Below are 14825 nucleotides of genomic sequence, written 5' to 3' on the forward strand. Positions count from 1 at the left end.
TTGGACATTTGATCAAGGATCTGATCATCGATATAGCAGGTATGAACACTAGTTCATATCTATTCTAGTCATATTCTATAATCTTTAATTGCACATTAAAGATAGCACAGATATGGGGCAATTGCCATAGAGCAAAAATGCTACTCTCTGTCATGGCATGTAATGTTAGAGCACATCTGTGTCTAACACACAGAGTTAATTCTAAACTACACATTATTGCTACAGCTGCCACTGTATGAGAACTGGCTATATTGTTGATGGTGAATCTGACAAAGTCCCTTGTGTTTTTTCTTCCGCACCATCCTCAGAATGTGTACTCGGTCCACCCAACGGAGAGGACAAAGATAAAGACAATGACTTGCAGCGCGTCACTCCCCTCCACCCCCCCATCAACATGGCTCTCTCCTACACCAACGCCTTCCACCTGTGGGACTCGGACGACATGGTAATCCCCTTCCCCCCGGATGTGAGCCCCCAGGCCAGCCCACTCTTGCTGTCTACCATCCCCTACATCCCCTCCTTCTTCCCCACACACAGCCCCTCCAACAACAGCTCTGCCGCCCTCCCCGGCAGCCCCGGGCCCAAAGAGTTCTGCCAGAACAGTGGTGGTCCGAGCCCTGCTGATTACATCCATAGAGCTGAGATCCAATACATCCAATAACATCAGCCCCTGCCCTCCGCAGGATACATCATAAACTCACTACAGGATGGCAACTACCGTTCGAGATATCTAGAGGAGTTATGCTGTTATTACAGTACTTGCAATCAAAGCCTTGAGAAAGGAGAGTTTGAAGAACCGCTGAATCCTGAACTGCGATACGGAATGATATTTGACTGAATGGATCATGTACGGGATAGAAGGGGTTAACCTGTTGTTTTTGTTGTTGTTGTTGCTGTTGCCTTGAAAAGATTATTTGAAGATTTGGGACATGTTAAAATAGTTTTTATCCTGACTGATGCAATGTGGATTTGAAGAGGATTTTGTCTGTCATGGTTCATCTCAATCCTATCAGCTCCATCAGTGACTCTGCAAAATCACATAGTGTATACTGACTCTCTGTCTATCTGTCTGCTCCAGCCCTCCCCTCTTACATAACATTTAAACACGGCTTCTCTTCTCAGTACTCTGCAAAAATTAATAGATCTCCAAAGACTCTTACTATATATCCCAGTATTATATGATCAACTGCATCATATCAAGAACTAAGCCAAATGAGGCAAAAAAGGGAAAACAGGAAGAAGTACAGGGCAAAGGATGAAAAAGGGAAAACAGGAAGAAGTACAGGGCAAAGGATGAAAAAGGGAATCGCGGGGGACACGTTCTGTACCTGATAACCAGTATCTGTTGCAAAAATCTGAGCAATTCCTCACTTACTGGAGAATAGAAACAGCCATTTCTTTTCAAAGTGATGGATAGATAATGTTTGAATGGACTCCTAAATAGAGCATTACATTTTTGGAGACGAAATTCAAGATGTTCAGATTAATGCAAATGGATGTGTTGTAATTCAATATGAGTGTGAAACTGTGAGCAATTGACCCACAGCTGGGCTGTCAACAAGATTAAGGACCAGCTAATGGGCTTTTCCACTGGTTGTGCCAACTGAATGGCTTCACTTACCATAGCCGTGCAGTAAACAAGGCCCTAAATAACTACTATATCACTTAAAATATGTGTTTACACCTTTCACTGGAGTAGTAAGACATTCAAATGTTCTCATGTTCGTAGTAGTGTTAAAACTAATGAGCTATAAGTGTGACCATTTTGTTGTTATCGCTTTGGATGTGTAGAAAACAACAAGATGCAGTTGAATATAGTGTTATTTCCGACAAGTGTGTCAGTTGAAACATGGACATAAAACTGGATAAAGATCTAATGGATCTATCTGTGGTGATTTATTTATATTGTTTTTGTGAAGATATGCAACAGGTCGAAACTACATTGTTTTTTGGGGGCACTAACAGATGCAGAGGTTGCAATGGTAAACTAGTAAAGCCATTGTATGAATTAGTTGAAATATGGACATAAATCTGGATGCTGATACCTATGGTGAGTTATTTCTATTACTTTTGCGAGGATATGCAAGACTTGTGAAAACCTCATAGAGAACAGATACTGTAGATTTTGGCACAAGCAGTTGCAGAGGTTATGTTTACAGTCTACTAGGAAAGCCACTACCTGAGCCCTGACTCCCAGACTGTGGTTTAAAATGTTATTTCCAGAGTGTCTGCGAGGGATTAGTTTAACAGAAAGACTTAAGGAGTTCCAGCAATTCACAAACAAGACTTAATCCTGCTGCCATTATCACATTCTGTAGGATTCCCCTGCTTGGCATGTACAACAGACACATGCATAACACCCACACAACATACAGCATGCACAGAGCAATGACACGGAGCTCATTTAGCTTGGTTAAAAACTCTCAGCAGATTCTGGGTCATCCAGTCCTTAAATGATGTAACAGAGCTGAAAATATTAGGGATCACAAAGTCAATTTCGATAGCAGGCAGATTTCAAATTCAGAATGTCCGTTAAGTCTAAAAGATAGCACAAGAACATTTGCTCTTGTACCACAGAATGACTCAGTTGCTGTGCTCAGAGGAAGAAGCACACGTTTTCAGGAGAAGCAATTACAGAGGAAGGATTAGACATTGATCAAATACAACTTCAAAATCTCTGCTCAGCAAGAAACATACGGTATTTGCATTACAAGATACAGTACATTCTCAATGATTCTGAGATCCAGAATGTTCTCTGGCTAAGACATAATAACAGCATATCTTGGACAGAACATCTTGAGGACTGGATTATAAAAACAGTAAATCAGTTCTAAATCTCGCAGCGATTAGGGCTGAATTGTTGCCTAGCAAAAACATTCCCAGTAGGGTGACAATAGAACAGTCATGGCTTGCCTTTCATTTAGTGCCATCGTCATAGTGACAGAGCATACCACAATTTAGTAAACCTCTTTATACAGGTACCTTCTAACCTTTATAACCTCTTATTTACTGAACCTCTGTCTTATCCTCTAGTAATTGTACTCTTTTCTATTGTGTGTGTGTAATAGGTTCCTATTAGGCTACCTGACTATCTGAATGAATGGTACACAAACACACACACAGACACACACGTACGATGATGAGACGCCTTAAGGAGTCATGGAGGTGGAGGGGTTAACTACTAATCCTGACCCTTTCACTGGAATTACACAAATAACCCGTCCAAGTCCATCATGTTTAATTCGCACACACAGACACACACATACACACACAGACACAGATACACAGACACACATAGACACACACATACACACAGACACACACATACACACACACACACACACACACACACACAGACACGCATGCACACGCATGCACACTCTCGCGCACGCATGCATGCACACGGCATAACATTACACAACGTTACACAGAACACCTAAACCCACAACATCAGCAAGAAATAATTAGCAGGTCAAAATTGGATCTGGACTTTAACACAGGATACAGAATGACACCTCAACACCTCACTGCCCTGTGTACCCTGTCTCTAAGAACTGACATTGACCTGAATTCAAAAGAACTCCTAAGTAAACGTCTAGTAAATAATTAGCAATCTAGGAAAACAAATAAACCTGGCAGTGCTGATTATCTTGAGACAAACAACACGGAAAGATGGGTAATACTTTGAAACATCTTTATTTGACCATTTATGATGTGTCATGAAGTTTCAAATGGAGTAGAGTTTTAAATATTTTCTGTACAAGCATTTCATATGACATAGGAGGGAAGGGACCATGTATGTGACTGCTGTGTAAATATCCTGACAGTCAAATTAAAAACAGACTCACTGGTGAAGTTCCTTACGCACTGGTGTTGTACAGTACACAAAGCAGCACCAGCAGAGAAAACCATTCTAACACAAGTGCACATGCATAGCCGCTGATAAGAACCATGGATGTGTTATAAATGTGTTATAACTGTGTCATCAGGCTTGGTGTATAACAACAACCTGTGGAACAAGGGCAACAATCCAGCTAGCGTCCTAGACATGTTCTTAGCCACACATGGATTGAGGGTAAATGGGCTTGTTGTTCAGTGAGTCTGTATTGTAACTAGAGAGCCTAGTAGTAGGGGTCCTTTGGCCTGTCCAAAAGTGTGCCTGAGCAGAATTTAAGCATCCAGTCGACACACAGGGCTGTCGTAGACCATCTGCAGGTTGACCTTGTGTCCCACCAGCTCTCTGATGTTGTTGATGCCGTACTTGATCATGGTGGGTCTGGAAGAGACAGGAAATACATTTCAAGAGTCAGGACGATTATATATGAACAAGAGCAAGGGGGGGGGGGGGGGGGGGGGGGAGAGAGAGAGAGAGAAAATGAGTAAAAACAGGGAAAGGAGCAGAACAAGAGAAGAGTGTGTAGGGAGTAGGGACAGAGGGGGATTACAATTACACACAGAGTGGATTACAGGGCCCTTCATCCCAGCTCACTGTCTCTACAGTCCTTAGCCGTGATAGTTTTAACTAGGAAAACACACACGGAACCTACACTGGCTGTGCGTGTGCGCCAACAAGCATGCAAGCTTGGAGTGTAGCATCTCAAATAGAACCAGATAAATGGTTTTGTTGGGGGGGGGAGGGGGGGGGGCTCTGACTCCTACTTCACTCCACACTCAGGTCATCTTGGTGACAGGTAAACTCCCTAAACTCGAGACTAAGATCTATCTAAGAATCCTCCATATAGCTCGACCCACCGACCTGCATTAAATGCTACTTAATGGTTGGAAACAGACAACATGTGAGAGGAGGAGTGCAAGTAGTGTTCGCGAAAGAAACCAGCTGGAGGATGACATGCCAACGTGAACAGCAGCCAGATAGAGGCCAGCCCAGACAGCACGACAACACACCTTTAGACCCCTCTATGAGAAATCCCAATGGGATTATAGAGAGAGAACAGCAAAGTAGTAGATTCTCACATTATGGCCATATTTGCTCCTTCAAATCCTGTGTTCCAGTCCAGCACTTTCCCAGACACAGAATAAGCCTAGTCCTAGACTAAATTTAGATCTTCAATGGAGATTATCTGTGTCCGGGGGAACTGCCCTATACAGTGGAGACCGGGCATTTGGTCACGAGGGGTTAAAGCAGTAATAGTCAATCCTGGTCCCGGAGGAGAGCTGCAGTGGCTCCAGGTTTTTGTCCCAGCCTGGTGCTCACTAGGATCACACCTGATTGAACTAATCAACTAATCTTCAAAACCATGATTAGCTGAATCAGTTGTCAGTGTTGAGCTGGGTCAAAAACTATAAGTAGTACTTGGGCTCTCCAGGATTGAGAAAAACTGGGCTAGAGGGTGAGAGATAGGGAGCTGATGCCAGGGGGAAAGGGCTGGTATGACAGCAGTGGAACAGAGGGGAAACTAGGCCAGACTGGAGGAGGGGGTCATTGTAACCACATGCTATTCAAGGCCAGATAATTCCACTACATATGAACACAAAACTATGAAGGAATAGGCCTGTATGTTGTTTTTCGTTTTTTTTAAAGGAATATGTCATTGTTTTGCCAGGCTATATGGGAAGCAGTAGCCTGGGGACGAGGTTAAAGGGATGGTTCACTATTTTTACGAGAGCTTGAGCATGGCCAGAGGCAGCTGTACTTGCTAAAAAAAACAAAGATATGCACAATTGCACACAAAAACGATCTGAATGTTCCTACATCAATGCCAACAACTGGAAAAACAGGTCTAAAAATAGTGAACCTTTGAGGTTTTCGCTGATTAGGATATATACAGTAGTATACAGTGTCTGTCCTGGCTGTGTCTCACCTCTCCAGAGACAGTCCCCAGGCGATAACCGTCACCCCCTCTGGGAGCCCCATCGGCAGCAGCATCTCCGGCCTGAACACCCCTGAGTTCCCCACCTCCACCCACTTCTTCAGTCCTGCAGGGAGGAAGGGAGTGAGGAGGAGAGGAGAGAGGGATGAAGGACAAGTGTGAATGGATTGGGCAAGGGGCCTGCATTGTCTATTGGCTTTGAGACTATTGCCCAGGGACTATAATTCACAGTTAATCTGGCAAGTGTGTAATCTACCCTGTATCCCATTATCTCATAACCAGTTGGGGGTAGTCAAGGTAATAGTGTTATAACCACATAAACACATGACAGAGTCAAGGTAATAGCGTAATAACCATTTTAACAAGTGGCATAACCCAGGTTGAAGGATATCTAAAGGAAGTGTACCTTCGTGATAGCTGAACACTTCCATGCTGGGCTCGGTGTAGGGGTTATACGCAGGCTTGAAGCGTAACTTAGTGATCCCTGAGAAACAAGACAAAGAGATAGAGATACCATTAGAAGATTCTTTAAGACACACAAACAAATAACAGATCAAGGAGAATGTTGCACGTCACCTCAGTTAATACCATTGGGATTCATTTCAAATCAATAATTTGTATTATTAACTCATTTAGTGCCAAGGGTGAATAAGGTCGCCTAAATTGACATAAAACACTTGGCACTCTAGGTGGTGAGTGTTCCGGAATTCTTTGTCAGTTAGAGAATGTCAGTTAGAGTTCAAAGAGAATGAGGGATTGGTACGTGTAGGGGGCCTTGCCTAGTTTGATGAAGAACTGATGAAGGATGCCCATGAGATCACCCAGGGTTAGGCCATAGTCGGCCACCACTCCTTCAATCTGGTGAAACTCGGCCAAGTGGGTGGCGTCCAGGGTTTCATTCCGGAACACTCTGTCGATGGAGAAGTACTTGACAGGGGTGAACTTTTCCTGGTGGAAACACAGAGGTCAAGAGGTCAAATGTAAATGGGTTTGTATTAGACAGAACTGCTCGAGTTTCAGCACGGTTAACATTTTACAGCATGAATTTTTTCCCCCATTCAGTTCATTTTGATGGAATTTCACAAAAGACTTTTAATGGACGTTTTAACGCGCTTTCTCTATGAGGGAGTGTGTGTGTGTGTGTGTGTGTGTGTGTGTGTGTCTGTGTCTGTGTGTGCGTGTCACCTGCTGTGCGAGTTTATACAGCATGCGAGCGCTGACAGCTGTAGTGTGTGTGCGGAGGATGTTCTTCTGAGCCTCCTCTATTTTCCAGTCATATTTGTACCTGCAGATTAAATACATAGAAAGTTCATTCAAAATATGGCGATCATATGGTTTCAAACATAAACAGATTCCAAAACGATTGCTATGTAACATGAAACAGCTTTGTTTGAACTGTATTCTGGCTATGGTTGTGGTGTGTGTGGGTGTGTGTGTGTGTGTGTGTGTGTGAGAGAGAGTGAAGTGTCACCCTTGTGATCCATAGCCTCCCTCTGTATGGACCTTCTTCACTTTCTCCAGGTAGTCCTGGGGGAAGTCGTGGGCCTGAGCAGGGTCTGAGGGAGACAAGAGAGGGGGGGGGGGAGAAACTAGGTCAAATACACACAATATGAAAGAATAGACAGCGGGTTCTTTGGACATCTTGGGGGCTGCTACGACAGCTAGGTCTGAGTAATATAATGAAGGTGAAAGATCGGAATCTGTGATCTGGGCAACACACTTAAAAGACACACTCACGCACTCACTCACAGACTCACTCACTCACACACATTCTCCCTCACCAGATATAAAGAAGGTGTCGTGTTGGTCTCTAGCGGGATGCTGCTGGGGCTGGAACAGACAGTCAAAGTTCCAGAAGGAGCTCTCGATGAAGTTGTTGGTGGGCATCTCAGTGAACCTGCAGGATACAGACAGGGATGAGTTCACTCAGCCCTTAGACTTCAGTCTAACCCTACAGCATAGTGCAGAGTAATGCAGAAATCCAATCCGCACAGCTTTATTATGGAATAGATGAACAGTGGTCAAGACGTGCACAAAACATATGGCTTGCTGCTTTTGAGACAGTATCTCAAAAGTGTGTGTGTGTGTGTGTGTGTGTGTGTGTGTGTGTGTGTGTGTGTGTGTGTGTATGTGTGTGTGTCCATGTCCTGAAAGAGCACAATAAAGGACTGGCGACTCACCCCATCTCCAGGAAGATCTGTCTGAACTGCGTGCGCACCTTCATGAGCGGGTGCAGGTGGCCACTGTCTGGGGCCACTCCCATGGCCTCAAAGTTATAGGGCTTGAAGTTCTTCTCTTTCCAGCTCCCACTGCCACACAACACAGAGGAACGATGGGGGTTAGGGTGAGAGGAGTGTAGAAGAGAGGACCAGAGAGGGGGGTTAGGGTGAGAGAGGAAAGAGATGGGGTAAGGGAAGGGTAGATGGGTGTGTTTATAGGAAGGAGGGGAGAATTTAAGTGAGGAGAACATTCATTTCTACTGCAGACACTCAAATCAGTGATCAGGGTTTCCCCTGGAGACAATGGCCTCCGAGGCAGCATGAAGGAGATTTCCAAGCCTGACGGAGCATGGGTAGAGGGGACACACTGCAGACGTGACAGGACCCAGAGGAGGGGTCTGGGGGGGGGGGCCGAGGGGGGCAGGCAGGAGGACTCACCTGGAGATCATCTCTGGGGTAAGCTCTGTGTCCTGCTTGGTGATGGTGGTGCTGAAGGAGCTGCCCTTGGTGATCCAGTATGACTTAACCGTCCTGAAAAACAACAACAAACAACAACAATATAAACAACAGCAAACACAGCTTGGCTAAAAAGTGTAGTTCCGGAGTTCCATCTTGAGGAACATTGGAGAGCATGAACATTGACAGTGGGGTAATCTTGGAACCCAGGGAATTTGATTTAGTACGACTAGCAGTGCACATAGGATCTATTTAGGTGGGTCATGCAGCAATCTGCTGCTCAGTGCCGCTCTCTAAACCCCAACACACACAGGGAACAACAGGGCCGTGTTTACATTGTTCATTTCAGATATTAAAAGAGTTTCACTTAAGCCCGGACAAAGCCCTGTGGCTGGAAGCATGCCATTTCGGCCACAGCCACAGATGGAGGGAAACCTCAGGGAACAACACTAGGCAGAGGCAGACAACAAAGTCAACACCAGTCTGCACACCAGGGACAGAGCAGAGGTATTTACTATTAACCTCACTGGTGGGATCCCTGAATCGACAAAACCTACACTAACAGACAGCATTTACTACTCATCAACCACCCCTTGGTAAAGGCCACACTGAAGAGGGGCATTTGAGGTTCAATGTGGAAGATTCGATTGTGCTTCAAATGATGAAAAACTCAAGGTGGGCAAAGACTGAGGTTTACTTGTCCACATTCGCGTGTCTGATTTCCTTCCAGTGAAGTGTAGTACAGTGCAGTATCACTTCGTCTATCACCATCTATTGCCATCTACTGGTAGACACCAGTACATATACATTCGCACTGTGCAGGAATAGTGATACAAGTAAAAAATGCTTCCTCCAATGGGTAACTCTAAACTACACATGACCTGAATGCATCACAGCCGTTCCTGACTCTGTGCAAACAGCAGCCTACTGTAATGTTCACTTGGAAACAGGTGTGATTCTTACACTTCAGAGAGCAGTTTGCGTTTCTTCAGATCGTTCTTCTCCTTCTCCTCTAGCTTAGATGCCAGGCCTTTCTGCACCAGGAGCAGCTTCTCCCTCACCAAGTCCTCTATGGTCTCCACCTGAGAACAAAAACACACGCCCCTTTACTCACCCTACACATGTGTACTCCATAGGGTATAATTCATTTTCTCAACATCTACACACAAAGCTGATAGGAAAACAAACTCACAGTCTTGAAGATTCTGGGGCCACCTTCATGACCCTTGTCCAGGCGGATCCACTTGTTGGACATTGCCTTGCTGAAGCCCACCTTCCCAAAAGCTAGTTTCTAAACAGAGAGAGAGACAGAGATCCTAATTCCCAAGCATCAGTTTTCTACAGCATATGCCTTAACGGCCACCCACTCCACCCCATCATCTCAAATTGAATGTGAAATTAAAGTATATTATTAACACCAACAATTTCACTCCCGGAACCCCAGGACCCGTGGGTTCGGCCCTGTCCCCACTTCCACTACAGGTCTCACCATGAGCTGGTTCTGGGGTAGCCCCTCCTCTGGGATGGAAGTGAAGACCCGGGCCTCATGGCTGCCCTGCTCAGCTATCTCACAGCCTTCCCCCGTCACCTCCCAGTGCTTGGAGGAGCGCTGCTCCGCTGAGATCACCTGGGGAACAGTCATGGGTAGAGAGAGACATAGTGTTGGCTAAGGTATGGATAACCTTGTCCCCAGGCAATTGCGCACAACAGCGCATATAAGCCTGGAATAACAACGACTCATACCTGGCCTTAGTGGGAGTGAATTTACTCAGTAAAGTATTTGTTATTATTTGATTTCAGGGAATCACACAGCTGAAACGCACGGTTTTCCTATTTGGAAATAATAATAGTCTAAGGGCTTTCTAGAACACTCAAGTGCTCCTTTTTCAATGTGTGCCTGCACCTACCATGAACTACTAATACTTCAAGTAATTGCTATGAAAATGACAGCCAGTGACCGATACAATACAGCTCACTCTCTCTGTTTCAACTAATACCATTATAGCTAAATTGGCCCATAATAGGCAGTGTCTACAGTACAACCACATTAATACAGGTGGACAGAATATTGTCATGTCAGGCATGTACAAGTATTGCAAGTATCCTTGTATTGGGAACATTGTTTTCATTGAACCTTGTATAAAGCAGATTGGATAATAATGAAAATATCATGGTGATTCAAACCTAATTGTGATTCTAAAAGCATAGAAGACTAGATTGTTGAGAACAGTCAGTAGCAACTTGGTGGGGGAGCCTGTCACTGATGCTTTGTCTGTCAGTGTGGTGACAGTACAGCTGTCCCACTCCCAGCGTCTTTACAAACATGCAAACTGTATGTACATTGAAATCAATAAGAGACAGCTTGCTAAATATTTTGTTAATTTATGGTTTTTCAGTAATCCGCTTTTTAGATTGTGGTAGACATGGAAGCTTGTGTTTACATCGGTATTGCATCAGTTTCCTATCCACTCGCCCATCATAGAATGAACACAGTGATGATGATGGTTGCCTGGCAGTCACTTCCGCTGCACACTACCGACCGGTATACTCACATCACCGAGGGTCTGTAGGCTCTTCACTGCCCCAACGATCACTTGGTGGTCCACTCCAAGACTGGTCGCAACATCTTGACTGTCAACACCATCGTCCACCTTCTCTACCCGCAAAAGAAGCGTCTCAACCACCCCGGTATCAGCCATGCTCGTCAGTGCTTAGGAGAAAACAAGACCGGAAGTGACCTCGTGGATTTACTAAACCGAAAGTATTACAATATAGGGGCATGATTTATAATACCGTAAATCGTGCAATACAACTCAAACACAATTTGAATCAATTTAAAGGTGTATTATTATAGGCGAGGAGTACAATGTGAGTAACTACTCCCTGAAAAAAAGTCCATGTGTAAACTTACTTTAAAATAAGAAATGAATCATGAATGTGTAGTCTTCTGAATATGTCATGTTCGTTTGAAAAACTGAATAAAATTGTAAATTGACAAACGTTTTATTTGAACAGGTAGGCCAATAGGGCCCAGGCTATAGATTATTTTTGGTGTAGTGGGGGGCACTCTCCCAATCATTCGCATATGATAATTTCTGTAATCCATTCAGTTATGATCATTTTCCTCTCATCACTGTTCAGACCCAACTGACAGTCGTTAGAAAACATTCTACGTCACAATCAAAGCTAAGAATATTCCGAATAGAATGTATATTCTCCATAGAGATAGAATGTTTACAATATGTTTTTTTGCGATCAGAACACCTAAAGTATATACACCTACAAGTGAAAGGAGATCGAACAACTACATACATGGATCTAAACGCTCAAAATCCTGTGAAAAACTGTGAATTTGTGCCGGTAAAACTCTCAAATGTGTTCTCTCAGAGCAGAGAATACATTCACGCTGTACATTTCAGCTGGGATCGGACACAGTCCAATCTGCAGGTACGTTTCCTAACTGATAGCTAAAACCATGTGATTTAATTACATTTTCCGATAGTATCATCATACTCTCTTTGGCAGAGGAAGATTCTATTGCTCTATTTGCGTCGGAAACGACTCCACTTCCCACGCCAACTCCAAATCACTGAAGAGGACCTGACGGATTGGCTCATTGCTCAAGAGACAGAGGCCCGCATAGTGCAGTAAATCCCCTTTATATCATATTGTGTGCCAACGAATGTTGAATGCTGTTCATACTTCATACAAGTGTGCAGATATTGTTGGATTAAAAAAAAAAAATGTATGAGTAGGCTACTTCATTGAAAATTAACAATAACTTTGTCTCTCTATGAAGATTCAGGAGAGAAATGCCACTGGAAGGCAGTGACCTTGCTGATATGGTAGGAAATAGAGCATAATGCCTGTTCATGAGCTCCAGAGCGGCGCTACCTATTTTTGGGAACTCGAGGCAGGCAGGATCTTTTCTTCAAAAAATGTTTTTCAATTAACAATTTTAATTCGTTTTTGTTGATGCTTTACTTCCTCTGTTTTAGATCTGGGAGGTGAACAAGCGCATCAAAATGATTACCCTTTTGAGAGAGGTTCAGACAGAGGAGAGATTTTCCCACCTAAGGTCATTGATAAGACATACTCTGTAAGTCTCATTTGTTTACTTTAGTTGTTCCTACTACCTGCAACACTTTACACCAATGTAGGTGATATATCTTATTATTCATTGCTCTCGAGAGTAGTCCTCGTCGTCCTATTGAACAGACATGATACTTTCTTTACCTCGCTTATATATTTACATTTCACATTTTATTCATGTAAAAGGCGCTCTTATGCAGTACATTTCTCAAGTAAGTGAATCAGTCACAGTTTTAGAGAAAGAAAGAAAACAAGTTGTTGGTTTATTAAAAAAACAGGCCTTTTTTTAGTCCTGGATCATCCCTTGATGCACCCAGCCTCGAAGACCAAGAGACTGTTCAGTTGCTTGAGCAAGCCCTGAGGAGCATCATCTGCTCCCTGGCCCACGAGCCCTGTTCCAAACTGCACTCCCCGTCTGAGGTGGTGATGATCCTGGTCACCATGTTTATCCAGTACGTAGGACTTCACCAGGCCCGCCCACGTCAGTGGCCCTGGATGTTCCTGAGTGAAATGGCCATGCGCTTGGTGCTGATGGTGCTGGAGAAACTCGCTGGAACCCTGCAGAAACCATTTGCCTCCCTCTCCAGGCCTCAAGCTGACTGGATAGTCCACCGCATTTACGTAAAGCTACAACACAACCCCAAGACGGGCCTTGAACACATAAGGAACACCTTGAGAACCGGTGATGACACACAGCTGATCAACAGCATTGCTGATACCATCACAGATGCGGTCAGACGGTTATTTGTAGGCTGCAGGGACATTGTGAGCATCCACAGCACCCTCAGCTTGTTATCCAAATCCACTGGGACAAAGTTAAGATTCACGTCAATAATCCAGAAGTGGAAAATGCTGGTCCACATAGAGACGGCGAGGAACATCACCATACTCCTGCTACTTCAGATCTACGATGACATCCGGGAGAACCACGTCATAAATCTGAGTTCCTGGCCATTCTTTTACTGTATCGTGACCACGCTAAACAAGCTTCCATCGGTGAGAGTCACCACGACAAAAGAGAAGGCTACCCTCTGGCTAGAACCATGGGAGTGTCTTGAGCTGGTGGCCACAGTCCACAAGCAGCTGATGAAACGCTGGGGTGACAAACAAATGTTGCGAGACTTAGTCACTGTAGAGACAAAGATGATGACCAGGGACATTGCGGATAAAGTGGTGATGGAGATTATGGCTGTGAATCTCACAAGATTCGAAGTGCTTGAAGGAATTGGCATCAACCCCAATTTTATCCTCAAAGACATCCTATATAGATTTGTGGCGAGGATCTACCCGGTCACACAGATCACGGACAAGACGCTCCTGGCCCAGTGCCTCTCCCTAACCAATCAACTGCTTGTCCTGGCTCAGAGCATCATGTCAAGAGCTCAGAAGAGCACAGCATTTACAAGAGATCTGGCAAAACTGACTGACCCAATTAACGGCTCGAATAGCATCATAGCTTGCATGCTTTACCAGGACTACAAGAATTTGTTTCCCCTGGAAAATTACAGGGAAATTAAACTCTTCATGGAGGACATGGAGCGGTGTTTGGTGGTGGCCAACTGGATCACCCAGAGACTCCAGGCTTATCCCGAGCTTTTCCTGAAAAGAGCAGCTGAAAAAGCCCAGGGTGTGCAGCAAGTCATTCCTAAAGTAGTGATTGTACCAAGACCAGTCTCTCCCCCTGCAACTGTGGATACTGAATCCCAGCATGAAGACACCCACACTGAGTCTGAAACTCAGCATATGCCTGATACCAAGCACAAGCCTGAAGCCCAGCACAAGCCTGAAGCCCAGCACAAGTCCTCAACGCTAACAGAGCCTGCTGAAGCAGAGAGTGAGGTCCAGAGGGAGACACTGAGACCGGCTCAAAATGAGGTGAGCGTTGAGCAGCACACAGACCACTCCTCTAAGATTTGCTGTGTCCCATTTCTCTACTCTTCTCCTTAAGTATACTTCTCCATAAGGATTTAAAAGCATAGGATGGGGTCAAAGCATGTGCCTTTATACAAATCCATTACCATTCAAATCCATGTGTGCACAACAGTGTATGTTGTAGGGAAAGGGTGGAGAAATATGGTTGTTGTTCAAATCAGTTAATCTCTTACCACACATCAATGTTTATTGATGAATTATCTGCTTGCAGTGTTCCGTGGATGTGACCCAAACAGTTAACCCTGATGAAGAGGAGAAGGAGGAATCTTCAGATGAGGACTCAGACGATGCCTCA

At 44.4% G+C, this 14825-nt stretch overlaps 1 protein-coding gene across 1 annotated transcript; it reads right to left on the minus strand.

Annotated features, from left to right (window-relative positions):
- Nucleotides 1-3680: 3680 nt before the first annotated feature.
- On the minus strand, nt 3681-11223 carry farsa (phenylalanyl-tRNA synthetase subunit alpha). Its single transcript, XM_083676266.1, has 13 exons — nt 11059-11223; nt 9996-10133; nt 9699-9797; nt 9470-9588; nt 8489-8581; nt 8012-8140; nt 7613-7728; nt 7303-7387; nt 7017-7116; nt 6611-6779; nt 6238-6315; nt 5823-5937; nt 3681-4276 (listed from the first exon to the last, which is right to left on the minus strand). The coding sequence occupies exons 1-13, from the start codon at nt 11203-11205 to the stop codon at nt 4171-4173; spliced, it is 1494 nt and encodes a 497-aa protein (XP_083532392.1). The 5' UTR covers nt 11206-11223; the 3' UTR covers nt 3681-4170.
- Between the last annotated feature and the right edge of the window lie 3602 nt (nt 11224-14825).

Source organism: Argentina silus, assembly GCF_951799395.1.
Source record: "Argentina silus genome assembly, chromosome: 9".
Taxonomy (NCBI): domain Eukaryota; kingdom Metazoa; phylum Chordata; class Actinopteri; order Argentiniformes; family Argentinidae; genus Argentina; species Argentina silus.

Excerpts from the sequence above, each read along its gene's own strand:
- farsa (XM_083676266.1), bottom strand. The coding sequence starts at position 11,205 with ATGGCTGATACCGGGGTGGTTGAGACGCTTCTTTTGCGGGTAGAGAAG. Across the intron at positions 7,729-8,011 it reads CAGATCTTCCTGGAGATGGG|GTTCACTGAGATGCCCACCA; the intron begins GTGAGTCGCCAG and ends TGTATCCTGCAG. Across the intron at positions 6,780-7,016 it reads TGTATAAACTCGCACAGCAG|GAAAAGTTCACCCCTGTCAA; the intron begins GTGACACGCACA and ends TGTTTCCACCAG.